Raw genomic sequence first — 15,488 nt, forward strand, 5'->3', positions numbered from 1 at the left:
CAATTATTATTTTCCCCCGGATGTAGATGATAGCAAACTTTACATTGGGCCACAGAAAAACCCTTGAGTGAACTGAAAATTCTCAGTGCTCAAGATTTGATATCTTGGCCTCTCAATCTGTTGCTTTTCTTTCTTCTAACATTCTTGCCCTCGAACTAACCTCAGCCATGGTAATGCCTTAAAACTGATCATTATCAATCACTGTAGCCCCTTCTTCTCCCACCCCCAGTAATCTCCATCTCAACTGTCTTTTAAATTTCCAGCTCCCTTCCTCTAACATACTGATCTCAATAATTATCGCATCCCCCTAGAAGTTCAGATTTATTGATTCACCTTTTCATTGTCTGTTACCTCTTTATCCCCTAGGTCCTCTCTTCTTGTCTTACTTAAAATTTTTTGTATGTGATTATCATTCCCTTGCCTCTCTCTAACCCTCATTAAATTCAGGGCTATTTGTGACCATTTTTTCCCCTCGAGATGAACTACCACTAAGTTGATACAACTAACGTTGGTAAAAAATCTTTTGAAATCAGTACCATCAGATTGGTTCATTTTAAATGAAAGTTGTTAAGATCTCTATTGTCTTTATAAAATACAAGTCTTTCACCATAATGAACTAGTTTCACATTCTGTGTGATTCCCATAATTTATTGATAAAAAGAAATGCAATTATTATTTTTCCCCCATATGTAGATGACAGCAGACTTTACATTGGGCCACAGAAAACCCTTGAGTGAACTGAAAATTCTCAGTGCACAACGTTTTTGTTTTTGTACATTCATGGGGTTTTTTTGTACATTTATGCTATTTCTAGGAAAAATTAGCACCATCTATATATAACATGATTTCATAATTAAGTTAGTGTTTCGTATAGCTAGTGTTTTTCTTATTTACACCATATGACTAACTTTAATCTATATGCGAATATATATTTAATAGGAAATTGCCCGGCATTTACGCCCCGGAACTCTCAGAGCAATCTTCGGCAAAACTAAGATCCAGAATGCTGTTCACTGTACTGATCTGCCAGAGGATGGCCTATTAGAGGTAAGATAAAGAAGGTAAACATCCTATTTATATTTCAAGCTCATAAATTATCTCAGCAGTTCTGATGCGTAAGAAAATGTTTAATATTCTTGGAAGACTCTCTTACTTGGCCGCCTGATAATTTTGGACTGCAACTTTAAAAGACCAAATTGTACCATGCTGTGCAACCTTCAAAGAATTAAGATTTTTTTTCTAGTTGGCATACATTATGATTTTAAAATAATTAAATTGTGTGAAATTTGTTTTTAAATCAGGTGACTATACCATCCATAAATTGTTAGTCATTAAAATACATACAGTTGGCCCTTGAACAATGTCTGAACTGTGCTGATCCACTTATATACTCATTTATTCAATAATATATTAGAAAGGTTTTTGGAGATTTGTGACAATTTGAAAAAAACTCATGGATGAACTTTGTAGTCTAGAAATATCAAAAAAATAAGAAAAAAGGTACATTATGGAGGCATAAAATATATGTAGATACTAGTCTATTTGTAAGTATATGGACTTTTTATGTTATCAGTGAAGCTCCCAATCAACAGCATTAGTAGTTAAGCTTTTGGGGAGTCAAAAGTTATATGTAGATTTTTCCACCATGCAGGGGGTTGGTACCCCTTATCTCCACACTGTTCAAGGGTCAACTGTCTTCCAATGAAATTAAGAAGTCCAGCCGGGCTTAGTGGCATGCCCCTGGAGTCCCAGCTACTTGGGAGCCTGAAGTGGGAGGATTGCTTGAGGCCAGGAGTTTGAGGCCACATTGTGCTATGATTGTGTTTGTGAATAGCCCCTGCACTGCAGCCTGGACATCATAGCAAGACTTTGTCTCTAAAAAGCGTGGGGAGGAGTCTAATGTACAGTGTGACAGTGTTATCCATGGCAAGTTCATATGGGTCTGCAGCAACCTCAGTACTTGCCTTTTCAGAAGAATAATTCAACCGAGGAGGCATAAGGTGGAAAGAGAGACCCGAGGCAAGTTTTAGAGCAGGAGTAAAAGTTTACTTAGAAACTTTACAGCAGGAACAAAAGAAAGGAAAGTACACTTGGAAAAGGGCCGAGCAGGTGACTTGAAAGACAAGTGTGTGGCTTGACCTTTTGACTTGGGGTTTTTATATGTTGGCATACCTCCGGGGTCTTGCGTTACTTCTGCCCACTCACCCAGCTCCTGAGATCTTACTGGGAAGCCCACTCATCACCAGTTTAGGTGTTCTCTATCTGTTAGGAGACGGCCTTTCCCTGGTGCCAGCTGTGACCAATTATTACTTCAGAGAGACAGTTAACAACCACCTGACCATCACCTGGTGGTCTCCCGACACTCCTCCTGTGAGATAGGGGAGCCCTTTCCTGCCTTGTTCACACCCGACTATCTACCCACTGTAACAATAGCACTAAAAGTGATAGCTAACATTTTGGGCACTGTTATTAACCAGATTCTATGATGACACATGTGTTGTTTAAACTCTTTCTTTTAATTGCCATAGCAACTCCATTCATTATATGTGTTTTTTTAGGAAACTGAAATTAAGACTCAGAGAGGTTAAGTAACATCCCCAAACCAGACAACTAATATGAGACAGAGCCATATTTGACTGCTCATCTTTTAAATTAACATAAAACAAGAAACAATGACAGAATTCTGAGAAAATATATGCGAAAATAGGTCTGGTTTAGGGTTAAGAAAGTTATTTGTAGGCCAAGATCCAAGAAGAAAACTTTACATAGAAATTTTATTTTTTTAACTTCTTATATATTTTTAAATTTTTGTGTCAAAATAAGCTAAATGAAATTTAAAAGGAAATAATAAATTTAAGTGATGTCATAAATGACAGAAAAATGGTTGATATCCTTAATACGTATTTATTTTAATGAATATCTTTTATGTGATGAAATCTATTAATCTTTTTTAAAAAATTATGTCCTGGAAGTTGTGCGTAGAAAAGCCTTCCTGAAATATTTTCTTCTCATTTTCATACATTGAAATGTTCAATCCACCTGGAATTTGTTAGACATACAGTGTGAGGTATGAATTTAGCCAGCTTTCACAATATTGTTTATTAATAGTAAACAGTTTATTTAAACGGCTAAATTTATAGCTAAATGGGTTAAATTCTTCCATCCTTTAATTGGTCTTCCTCATTTATTGAATACTTACATTACACCCTTGCCTGTTTCTGAACTTCCTATTTTACTCCATTGATCTGTGCCAGCAAAATATTATTTTTATTATTGTAGCTTATTTATACTTTACAAAAGTGTTCTGAAATGTATTCCTCCAAATGAACTTTGTTTTATTTATTTATTTATTTATTTTTGAGAGGGAGTCTCACTCTGATGCCCAGACTGTAGTGCGGTGGTGTAATCTCAGCTCACTGCAACCTCTGTCTCCTGAGTTCAAGTGATTCTTTTGCCTCAGCCTCCTGCGTAGCTGGGATTACAGGTGTGTGCCACCTTGCCCAGCTAATTTTTAGATGCAGAGTGACCATAAAATGTATTGCCTAATTAAACACCCTTTGAGACAGCTCTAATCAGACAAGATGTTAGGACAAGAGGCATAAACTAGAACGATCGCAGGCAAACTGGAATATGTTGTTATCCTATTTATATGGCAAGAAGAGAAAGAGGGGAACATGCCACTTCTCTTTAATCTTTCCCTAATGTGATGTTTACTGAGCTATGAGTCATGAACATAGAGCTCAGAAAGTATGTCTTCCATTTATATTTTGTCATTTTTCATGATTTCATTTATTTTTATAGAAAACAATTATGGAACATGTTTTACTTGCTGGATTGTGATAGGATCAAACAATTCATTTCTACTGTTCTCCTAGAGCTCGTAGGAAGTTTGAGAGGTCAAATATCTCAGCATGAACATAGAAATTTGTTTTCTTTGAATATTGCTAATTGTAACCCAGTTGATTTTGTGATTGTAGGAATAAATTATGACATTTATGAGATATTTTAGAATGTTCTTTCACTGTTAATGTTCTCTTATACTCTGATGGCTCTAACTATAAAGATCTTAAATTTGTGTGTTAAAGACAGCATCGATGGAAATGTTCAGCTGAGTAATCGAAGAAATACTAGTTTTTCCATTAATGGCAAAGAGTTTTTGAAGTAATAATGCCCACTGCTGGCAATGCTACAGTAAAGTAGATACCGTCATATAGCTGGTGACAACTATGGGCGAAAAATATTGAAAGCCTTAGAGTTTTTCTATAACTTTTGTCCCAGAATTCTGCTTCTTAGAATCTAAGCAAAGGAAGAGAGTGGCAGCAGGACTACAAGATGGAAAGTTATCTGCACAGATGTTCATGGAAAGAGTATTTGTGGTCATTAAAAATGGAAATAATATGCATGTCTATGGATACATCCTGCCTTCCCCCATCTAAGAAAGCTTCCATGGCACCCAGTCTGCATCAGTCCATATGAGTGTTTTTCATAGCGCTTTGCCTTCCTGTACTGTAGTGGTGTAGCCGAGCCAAAATAGCTCTATACACCTGGGCAAGTTACTCATCTCACCATGCGTAGTGTCCTCACTCTGTAAAATGAGGATAACAGTACCTACCCTATCAAATAGCATTGTGCCTAGCAAATAGTAATTGCTCAACAAATGATAATGGTTATATTATTATTACTATTACAGTATAGTGTGTTTGCTCATGTGAGACTGTGAGTTCACGTAGGGAAGAGATATTTTTCTTGCCTGATATATAAAAGCTATTCAATAAGTGGTTTTTGAAAGTAAGAAAAGGGAAGCGTTTAGTTAAATAAATTATGCTTTTTGCACTCAGTGAAAAAAGTATGTCACCTTTCTTCTTTGGTGTTGATAATGAAGACTCTGTAATAGTGTTTCCTAGCCTTTGTTGCACATTAGAATCACTTAGCCAGTTTTTAAAATACTGATGTCCCGACTCACCCCCACAGATTCTAATTTTTTTTTTGAGATGGAGTCTCACTCTGTCACCCAGGCTGGAGTGCAGTGGTGCGATCTCGGCTCACTGCAACCTCTTCATCCTAGGTTCAAGTGATTCTCCTGCCTCAGCCTACCGAGTAGCTGGGACTACAGGTGCGTGCCACCACGCCCAGCCAGGATGGTGCCAATCTCCTGACCTTGTGATCCACCCACCTTGGCTTCCCAAAATGCTGAGATTACAAGTGTGAGCCACTTTTAAAACAATTTTAAACTTTTAGAAAAGTTGCAGGTACAATACAATAAATTTTTTTTACGAACATTTGAGAGTAAGTCACCACATGATGGGCATACTTCTGAATGCTTTAGTGTGTATTTTTAACATAAAAGAGCATTTTTTAATGTAATCATATTACAAGCTTCCAAGTAAGGAAATTAACATTGATTTATTACTACCATCTAATCCTTAGACTCCATTCAGATTTCACCAATTGTCTGAACAAGGTTCTTTGATAGCAAAAGGATCCTGGTGGGGACCGTGCATTGCATTTAGTTTTCTCCTTAGTCTCTTTTAATCTAGATCAGTGTCTACATTTTTCCTTGACTTTCATTACCTTAACACCTTAAAGATAACAAGCAGAGATTCTGATTCAATTGATCCATTTATCCCTTTGCTCATCAGAAATTTTTCTAGATGGCTTCCACCTACAGTTCTAACAAGATACTGAAAAATTTATTTTGCTGTATGGCATATGTTACTCACAGGAGAAGTCATTTGTTGGCTCCCCATTGTCTGTGAAAGTGAATAATGCTTTTGTGGTGTTATGACTCAACCTCGAGTATGCCTCCCCTCTTCTCCACTTCAGTGTTAGTTGTCATCTCACCCATGTCACCAATGATACTTCTGAAAGTCAGTTTTACTTTCTCCTCACTTCATCTTACCCCAGAATTTGTTGAAAAACGTATCTTTGGGAATCATTGTATGAGGGGAAAAAATATCTACCTATTTGCCTTTTACTTTACCTCTATACCTGTGGTCTTTTCCAAGGACCTTCTTTTTCTTATTTTCTCATACAGGAACAATCAAAACTTTGCACTTACTGAAATTGAAAACCTCAATGTTGATGAATGGGTATATGGTAGAAAATTCAAGAATGTTTGAATTTTAATTCTGTATACCAAAATGATAGGTCCTTTATTATTATTATTATTATTTTGAGACAGGGTCTCATTCTGTCTCCCAGGCTGGATTGCAGAATTGTGATCATGGCTCACTGCAGCCTTCACCTCCTGGGCTCAAGCAGTCCTCCAGCCTCAGCCTCCCGAGAGGCTGGGACTATAGGCTGTGCCACCATGTCCAGATAATATTTTTTTTGTAAAGATGGGGTCTCATCATATTGCCCAGGCTGGTCTTCAACTCCTGGGTTCAAGCAATCCTCCAGCCTCAGCCTCCCAACTTGCTGGGATTACAGGTAAGAATCACCATGCCTGGACTGTATTTGTATTTTTTAAACATTACAGCACTTCACTGGGGACATACCAGTAAACAGAATACATGTGGCTCTTATCTTCACGGAGCTTACCTTTCAGGAGACAGGCATGTACAGCAAATATTTTACAGGGTGATGAACACATGGGTCTTTCCTGTTTTTTTTTCCTAAATGTTCAGTAACTTGGTGATATCACTTTTGTGATTATAAAATTTTAAGCAGCATATAAAATATTTCATTGTATGTATAAGTGTAATTGCCCAATGGGTTCATCCTGCCCCCTACACAGCCAAAATCAGTTCACCGATACTGTGGCATTGAAGTTAGTTGTTTAACTGACAAAAGGCCAACCACATGGGAGATGGAGTTATTACCCAAATCAGTCTCCCCAAAGGATCAAAGATTAAGGTTTTTATGGACAATTTGATGGCCAAGGGCTAGGGAATGGGTACTGCTGACTGATTGGGGATGAAATCATGGAGGTGTAGAAAATGGTCCTCTTGTCCTGAATCTGCCTCTGGGTGGGGCCACAGGATCAGCTGAGTCATGAGTCAGGGTCCAGGTGAGGTCCATCGGTTGCCAGAATGGACATCTAAAAATCATCTCAAAAGACCAGTCTTAGGCTTTATAGTGATGTTACCTATAGGATCAACTGGGGAAATCACAAATCTTGTGACCTCTGGCCACATGAGCCCTGAGAATTAAAGCATTATAGAAATGACATCTACATTTTAGCAGAGTTCAGGCCTCTTTCATGATCTTCATCTTGTGGCTTTTCATTAGTTTTACAAAGGTAGTTTTCAGTTCCTGAGCCAGGAAGGAACTGAAGTTAAACTACAGACTAAATTCCTCTTGTGGTGAGCTTGGCCGACATCGAGAAATGAGTGAGGACAGCCAGCCTGTGGGGCTAGAAGCAAGATGGAGTCAGCCATGTTAGACTTCTCTCACTGTCATAAGCTTTACAAAGTCAGTTTCATAAGTAGTTGATCAAAACAAATCTGAATTTGGATACATAGTTATTTCTGCATGGATTCTTATTCTAGTACACTGAGGGGAAAATAATGAATCAGGAAATAAACATAGGTGCATGGTGACTAAGATGATTGGACAGGCCCCAATTTCTTGGCCATGATTAACGCAGGCCCCTGCACATACTGACACTCACAATATCTTTAGTTTTAGTTTCTATCTTGAAGGAAGAAGAGTTGTGATTTTTACTGGTACGTTGTCAAAGGGAACAACTTGTACAAATACAAAAGCAAACAGCTTTCTCTTTGAGATCTAAGAATAGTGCATCAAGACTGGGGCTTTGACTAGGAGGTGGAACATGACAAGAGATAAAGCGGAGAAGTCAGCAGGGGCCTTGTAAAGTCATATTAAGACATCTGAACTTTATCTTGAGGGCATTAGGTATCCAAATAAGTGCTTTACACAGGGAATAGCACAATCATATCTGTGTTATAGCGATCACTCTGGCTGTAGTGTAGAGAACAGATCAAAGGGGCCTTGGGTGGGGCAGTGGAAACAGGTGGGTGGAGTCTAGGGGGACAAAGACTAGGTAGAAGTCTATTAAGGTATATCAGGAGAAAATTCTGGTTGCCTGAATTAACTATGGCAGAAGGGATAGCCAGAGGCAGTAAGCTTCAAAAGACATTTAATGGGATAGATCAGACATTCTGAGAGACGAATTGGATGTGAAGGGTAACCTGTGGTAATGAATTCAGATTAACGCCTGTCCCCAAGCAGACATGATAGTACTACCTTTATCTGTGATACCAAAATCTAAAAATCAAAAAATGTCTGCAAGCAAAAGTTTTTTCATAGTTTAATGGTAAAGCCTAAATCAAGTTGTATATCATTAAACAATTTTTTTCAGTTGCTCGACAAAACATTCAATGTGTATCATTTTTATTTAACCTATTTAATGTGACTATTCACCTTGCTGCAAAAATATTAATGTATTTGATGATGAGTGACTTCCCAGACCCCTTGGATTATTACATAATATATGCTATGTATTCCGGATTATTATTGAAATTTCCAAATCATCTGCCACCAGGACTATGAATAACAGATAGTAGACAAGGTTTGAAGTGGCTGTGGAGAAAGTGCTGATCACAGAATATATATTTATGGGTTGTATTTACAATTCAATTGATTTAGGAGATTACATGTATTACGGTATTATTTTCTGATGAACAGTTTGACCTAGGGGTGAAGTTTTTACAGAAGGGTACAATGAGGAAAGATAATTGAGGATGTTAGCAACAGTGGTTGGAGTTATAAACAAGGAAAGATGTGATGGCTGGAGGTGCTTGAAGAAAGGGAGAGGAAAGAAGATGGGCCAAGGAACTGAATGCTTCTCTAAGCTACCTACAGAGATCCCAGGAATAACAGGGAGGGAGCTGTGTCATGGTACATTTCAGAAGTGGAGCTTTCCATAGTAATGGATGACATGGTTCAGGGTATGGCCATGGAAAGAAGTAGCCAGTGTGGAGTAGAGATCAGTATCAGTCACTAGAGATATGTAATTTTAGGAACTGAGAGAAGCTCTCATGTTGAGTGGCACTGAAATCACCTAGGATCACAGCTAGGAGGCAGAGTGGAGAGGAAGATGGTGACTCAAAGTCTGAAGTCTTTCACAAATGGGGAAGTGAACCAAAGGAAGCGAGCCAAAAGTGAACCAAAGAAAGATGTGACACCGACAAGGAGAAAAGATTTAGCCAGATGGCATAAGCCTCAAAGAGTCAGGAGCTCGTATTTGAGGGGAGGAGGTCTTAAAGTAGCACTGGGGCAAAGGATAGAACTACTCCTACCCTCCTGGCCGGAGATGCTTTGCCTGAGGACCCCAAGGAATTGATGCCCTTAGGGGATATCCAAGTTTCATTTAAGGCTAAGAGCCCTATGAAGAGATTCAAAGGAGTTTACAATGATACTGAAGTTCTGAAGGAGGAATAGGAATAGTTAGAAATGGGAAAGGGAAGAAGAATCTCAGAGTCCTGTGAGAATAGCAGGATGGGAGAAAAGAAGTGAATAGAATGGCCTCCATGTTGGTGGGTTGGGGTGTGACAAATTAATAATTAATTTTCTGGTCACTAGTAAATAGAGATTGTAAAATAATTTTAAGAATTAGAACTTTGGGCCAGGCGCGGTGGCTCAAGCCTATGATCCCAGCACTTTGGAAGGCCGAGACGGGTGGATCATGAGGTCAAGAGATCGAGACCATCCTGGTCAACATGGTGAAACCCCGTCTCTACTAAAAATACAAAAAATTAGCTGGGCATGGTGGCGCGTGCCTGTAATCCCAGCTACTCAGGAGGCTGAGGCAGGAGAATTGCTTGAACCCAGGAGGCGGAGGTTGCCGTGAGCCGAGATCGTGCCATTGCACTCCAGCCTGGGTAGCAAGAGTGAAACTCCGTCTCAAAAAAAAAAAGAGAACTTTTACTTTTCTGCCCTGTAATTTGAGATCTGAAGGTAGGCATGTGGGACTAGTATGGCAGCTCCATAATACCGTCAGTCACCCAGTCTCCTTGTCCTTGGTGCTGTCATCATCTTTAGTATGTGCTTTTTGTCTTGTTGCCACAGAATGGTTGTCAGAACTTCAGTTATCACCTCTTTTTTCCAGACATAAAGGAAGAAGAGTGAGGGCAAAAGGCAAAGAATACCAGCTGAGCTAACACTTCCTCCCTCACCCACCTTTAAGCTTTTCCAAAAACCAGAACCGTCACCCAACACCTTCTGGTTATGATTTTTTTTTTTGGTTGAGATTTAGTCGTGTGGCCACCCCTTTTTAGAAAGGAAGTGGGTAAATGTAGTTCTGTTAGATGGGAACATTGCTCTGTCTAGCAGAAATCAAGATACTGTTAGAAGGAAGAAAGAGAGAATGAATGTTGGGTAGGTAAATAGGAGTATCTTCCCAAGGTGGTCAACAAGAAGCATTTGTCTAGTATACAGGTTTCCCATAGAACTGGCCCCATTTGATCCCTAGCGTGGTGATTCTTACATGTCCTCTCCTGCTCTAGAATATCTGCATCACCTGAGAACTTATGGGAAATGGAATTCCGCGGCTCCACCGTAGGCCAGTTGACTCAGAAACGCTGGGGATTCAACCCAGGAGTCTGTGCTTTAACAAGCCCTCCAGGTGCTTCTGATGCCCATAAAATTTGAGAACTACTGTCCTAGTGCAGCGGTTCCCAATCAATGGCATACAGTAAAATCACTGATAGAGTTTTTTTTTTAAAACTACCTAAGCCCAGAGCCCTATTATAGAAGATTCTGGTTAAATAGATCTGGGATGAGCTTCTTGTATCTATAGAGTAGTGCCCCCTCATTCATGGTTTCACTTTCCAGGGTTTCAGTTACCTGTGGTCAGCCATAGTCCAAAAATATCAAATGGAAAAATCCAGAAATAAATAATTTATAAGTTTTAAATTGTATGGTACCTTAAAGAGAAGGGTTATAAAAATTTTTTTAAAGTTTTAAATTGTATGTCGTTCTGAGTTTATGATGAAATATTACAGTATATTGTTATAATTATGCTATTTTATTGTTAATCTCTTACTGTGCCTAATTTATAAGTTAAACTTTATCATATATATATGAAGAAACATAGTATAGATAGAGTTCTATCTATGGTTCAGTTCTATGGTTTCAGGCATCCACTGGGGGAACTGGAACATATTCCCCACTTATAAGGGGGCTATTCTGTATTTCATGCTGCAGGTGATTCTGATATGCTGATATGGCTGATAGTTAAACTGGCATTTAGAAATGACTGTCCCAGTGAGTTGAGGGCACACCAGACTTTTTTTAACTTGTAAAACAACCTATCAACTTAGTAAACAGACAACCTACAGAATGGGAGGAAGGTTTTGCGAACTATGCATCTGACAAAGGTCTAATATCCGGCATTTAGAAGGAACTTAAATTTACCAAAATACAACAACGAAACTCCATTAAAAAGTGGCCACAGGACATGAACAGACAGTTCTCAAAAGAAGACATACACCAGACTTTTTAGAAGTCAGCTTTGGTTCTGCTTTTGGGGAAAGCCTAGACCCTGTGAGCAGGCCAGCAATGGGATTGTTTTGCTTTCAGGACTTACTGAGAGTTGGAAACAGCAGCAGCTTCTTAACTTTGAAGGGATCTGTAGCCAAGGGTTGTTACACTTCCAAGGGAGTTCCAGTCTCTGAATGAGGGAATCTTTGGCTTCTGTGGAAAGAGCCAACCATGACCCGATTGATTACCCAGATCTTTGGGGGAAGTCAGTGTTGAGGCTGCCATTTGCCTTCCCAGGGAGGAGAAGAGGCCTGAGATATGTATGCATTTGCATGTATTGAATGAATGCTGAGGCTAACAAGGACAGAGGCGCAGGGTCTCTTGCAGCTTAAAATAGTTATCTTCAGGGTCATCAAATCTGTACTTACCATTTAGCATGGTCATGCGGCTCAGAGTTGTACGGGGGACCAAGTCTTGTCTCTCCCTGTGGGTTGTGTAAGTGCTTTGAGGGCCCAGGGTTATCATGGACTTTTATCTCCAGGTGCTTACATATTGCAGGCTTTTAGTTTGTTGAGTAAATGCATGGGGGAATATATCATGAATGGGGACAGTGTACCTTCATCTCCGTTCTCTTTTCTTTATATGGCTGAAATGTCAAATGACCTGATGAGAGTGAGCCCCTTTCAAGTACCACATCTCGCTATTCCCTCTACCTGCCAGTTGCCAGAAAAGTCTACTACAGCATCCCAAAAATGCGAAGAATTGTTCTGTATCAATTAAAAAGGCCACTTCCACCAACATCTTTTCTCATTGCTGTTTATTCAAGTAAAACCTGAAATATGTGCATGTGGAAAGCAGATAGTTTGCATGGATTTATTTTCTTCATTCTCAAACCTTATATTTCAAAAGTCTCTAAATTCATCTTAAAAACATCATGAAAATATAAGAGGCATTAAGCCATCAAAGTGTAATTCTTTATGGCCCAATTAGTATTTCATCAGCATTTGCTGTTTTCTCAAGTAAAGGAATCTTGGATAAGGAGCAATTTCATGTTCCCTCCTATATCCCGTCATAGTGGGGCATATGTTCATTGCTAGATCAGAGGGAGTTACAGGTTCATAGATCTTTCCATTTCTCAAGTACAGTCCCAGCTGCACCCTTTCGTCAGATGGGCGCCTTCTGAATCTAAAAAGCAACAAGCTTAATAACTTAAGGACTATATTTAATATTATTTATCCCACTTTATATAGGCACTTATAAAATAATTCATTGAAGACTCTAGGATTATTTTAGATTAATTTATTTTTGATAAATTGGTTAATGAATAACTATGGAAAATCCATATAAAACAAATAGACACAGAATCATTGAACTAAAAGTGACCTTAAAGGGGGCATTTAAGAATCTCCAGGCATTTTATCTCAGCACTTTTGCATCTTCTCTGCCCATTCCCTAGGAAATGGTTCTCAAACAGTAGCAGAATTCCCTGGAGGACTTTTTAAATTAAAAAATATATGTTTTTGAGACAGGGTCTCACTCTGTCAGCCAGGCTGGAATGCAGTGACATGATCACAGGTCACTGCAGCCTTGACCTCCCAGACTCAAGTGATCCCCCCTTAGCCTTCCTAGTAGCTGGGACCACAGGCATGCACCATCATGCCCTGCTAATTTTATTTTATTTTATTTTACTGTAGAGACAGGGTCTCTCTGTGTTGCCCAGGCTGCTCTAGAACTTTTGGAATCAAGTAGTCCTTCCACCTGGGCCTCTCAAAGTGTTGAGATTACAGGCATGAGCCACCATGCATGGCTAGGCTTTTTAAAAAGTACAGATTGCTGGGCTCTACTCCAGAGTGCCTAGTTCAGTAGATACGAGATAGGGCCTGAGAATTTGCATTCTAAGAAGTTCCCAGTTAATGCTGTTGCTGTTGGTTTAGAGTACCACACTTAGCCATTGCTCTAAGCCAGAAAACACTGTGCACTCCCCATTACGTCAGGTTGTTCTCTTGATTAATTTTTGTCAAGCTGTCATCAGATTTGGGATTTCACAGACCTGAAATATTTAAAAAAAACAACAACAAAACTAAGCAATAAACAATAGTAACAAAACCCACTTTGGGAATAGACATAATGATAAACTTTTTAAAATTTAACAAATGAAGGCATTAGAAAAATTTGTTTTCCATCATCATTGTTTTGTTTTAAAAGGACATTTAATCATGAACATCATAGAATAATGGACTGTCTCTTCAAATGAATAATTCAGCTTTGTCTGAAGCTCACTTCGTTGCTATGGCATGGCAAAGGCATGATGGTCGAAGCAGTCTGCTTTAGGTACAGGCAAAACAGAGTTGCATCTTCTGTAGATCATTTTAAAACAATAATAGAATCCACTAATAGTTTGTCTGCTTTTCATTATCACTATAAACAGGCAGTTCCAAACAATGTCAGTGAGAAAATGCCTCCCCTTCCCCAGGGTGGACGACTCCTGCCAACTCTTGGTTCATCACTGCTTTGTGTCCTCATTTTTCCCATTTTGCCAAAAAGCAGTGAACTGTCATCCTGGACCCTCACCATCTGGTGGTTGAGAGCAACTGGGCTAAGTTACACGTGCTTATGGAGTCTTTGATTCTTAATTTTATTCAAACTTGATATGGAAAGCATATATCACATTTCATAGGTCAAAGAGGAATATAAACTACTTGAGTCCCAAGAGTGATGATTTTATCTATGTTAGAGAAAATTGCGCCAGCTGCTTTTGGTAATCCCAGCACTTTGGGAGGCTGAGGCGGAAGGATTGCTCGAGCCCAGGAGTTCAAGACCAGATAGGGCAACACAGCAAGACCTGTCTCTATCTTTAAACAATTTTTTTAAATTATACAAATTTTAAAAACATATATGAAAAATTTTTAAATTGTTTATAATTATTTGGAGAAATAGAGTCTAACACATATATAAGCACAAATATTTTTAAAATTATTTATTTAACTAGAAATAATGGACAAAGTTAGAGAATTCTAATTTTCAAACGCAAAGTAAAAAGCCAGAGATTTTTTCATAATATTGAGTTCTTCACCATAACATGAGGAATTAAAAATGATTTTTATTTCAAAACTTAATTTTATCTAATCTATGGCTTAATTTTAAGTTAACTACCACGTGTTATTTTATTTAAATTTCATCCTTTAATTGATAAGAATATGCAGTCATTTCACCAGGTGGTGTTTGAAGATGCACATTTCTGCCAGCACAGTGGCTCACACCTATAATCCCAACACTTTGGGAGGCAATCACTTGAGCCTACAAGTTTGAGACCAGCTTGGGCAACATGGCAAGATCCAGTCTCTAAAGAAATACAAAAATAAGCCAGGCATGGTGGCACGTACCTGTAGTCTCACTGCTCCAGAGGCTGAGGCAGAAGGATTGCTTGAGCCTAGGAGGTCAAGGTTTCCATGAGCTATGATCATGCCACTGTACTCCAGCCTGGGTGACAGAGTGAGATTCTGTCTCAAAAAATAAAAAGTTATTATCCCTATTTGGCTGGGTGCAATGGCTCACACCTATAATTCCCACACTTTGAGAGACCTGGACTCACTTGAGCCCAGGAGTTCGAGACCAGCCTGGGCAACATAGGGAGATATCTCTACAAAAAATACAAATACAAATAAAACAATTAGCCAAGCATGGTGGCAGGTGCTTAAAGTCTCAGCTAGTCAGAAGGCTGAGGTGGGAGGATCTCTTGAGGCTGGGGGTTTAAGGCTGCAGTGAGCCATGATCATGTCACTACACTCTGACCTAGGAGACAGAATGAGACTTTGTCTCCAAAAAAAAAAGAAAAACATGTGAAACTAAATTGTAATACAAAATTAAACACCAGCATAAGAGAATGTTGCCAGATAGTTAATATATGATGAAGTGTTGGAAATAGTAAGTATTAGAGTTTAATGGAGAGCAGTGTGACTGGCTGAAGGGGGTCAGGGAAATTTCACGAATTTAATGAAATGGCATCTGAAGAATAAGGCAGATTCTTATACACACAGAAAAAG

The 15,488-nt window shown here is 38.8% G+C and overlaps 1 protein-coding gene across 4 annotated transcripts in view; it reads left to right on the forward strand.

Moving 5' to 3' along the window:
• Positions 1 to 15,488, forward strand: part of NME7 (NME/NM23 family member 7) — a 155,129-nt gene that overhangs the window by 117,998 nt on the left and 21,643 nt on the right. For 3 of the 4 annotated variants that reach the window (XR_013529555.1, XM_008985065.5, XM_002760385.8), the window contains one exon: positions 940 to 1,047. Coding sequence is in view for 2 of the 4 variants with exons in the window: in XM_008985065.5 (XP_008983313.3) it covers positions 940 to 1,047 (108 nt within the window). In the remaining 2 variants the exon portion in view is untranslated. Of the gene's footprint in view, positions 1 to 939; positions 1,048 to 4,278; positions 6,430 to 15,488 lie in introns of all 4 variants that reach the window. The other variant, XR_008477615.2, reaches the window with a different exon arrangement.

This window comes from Callithrix jacchus, chromosome 18 (assembly GCF_049354715.1).
Source record: "Callithrix jacchus isolate 240 chromosome 18, calJac240_pri, whole genome shotgun sequence".
In the NCBI taxonomy this organism is placed as follows: domain Eukaryota; kingdom Metazoa; phylum Chordata; class Mammalia; order Primates; family Cebidae; genus Callithrix; species Callithrix jacchus.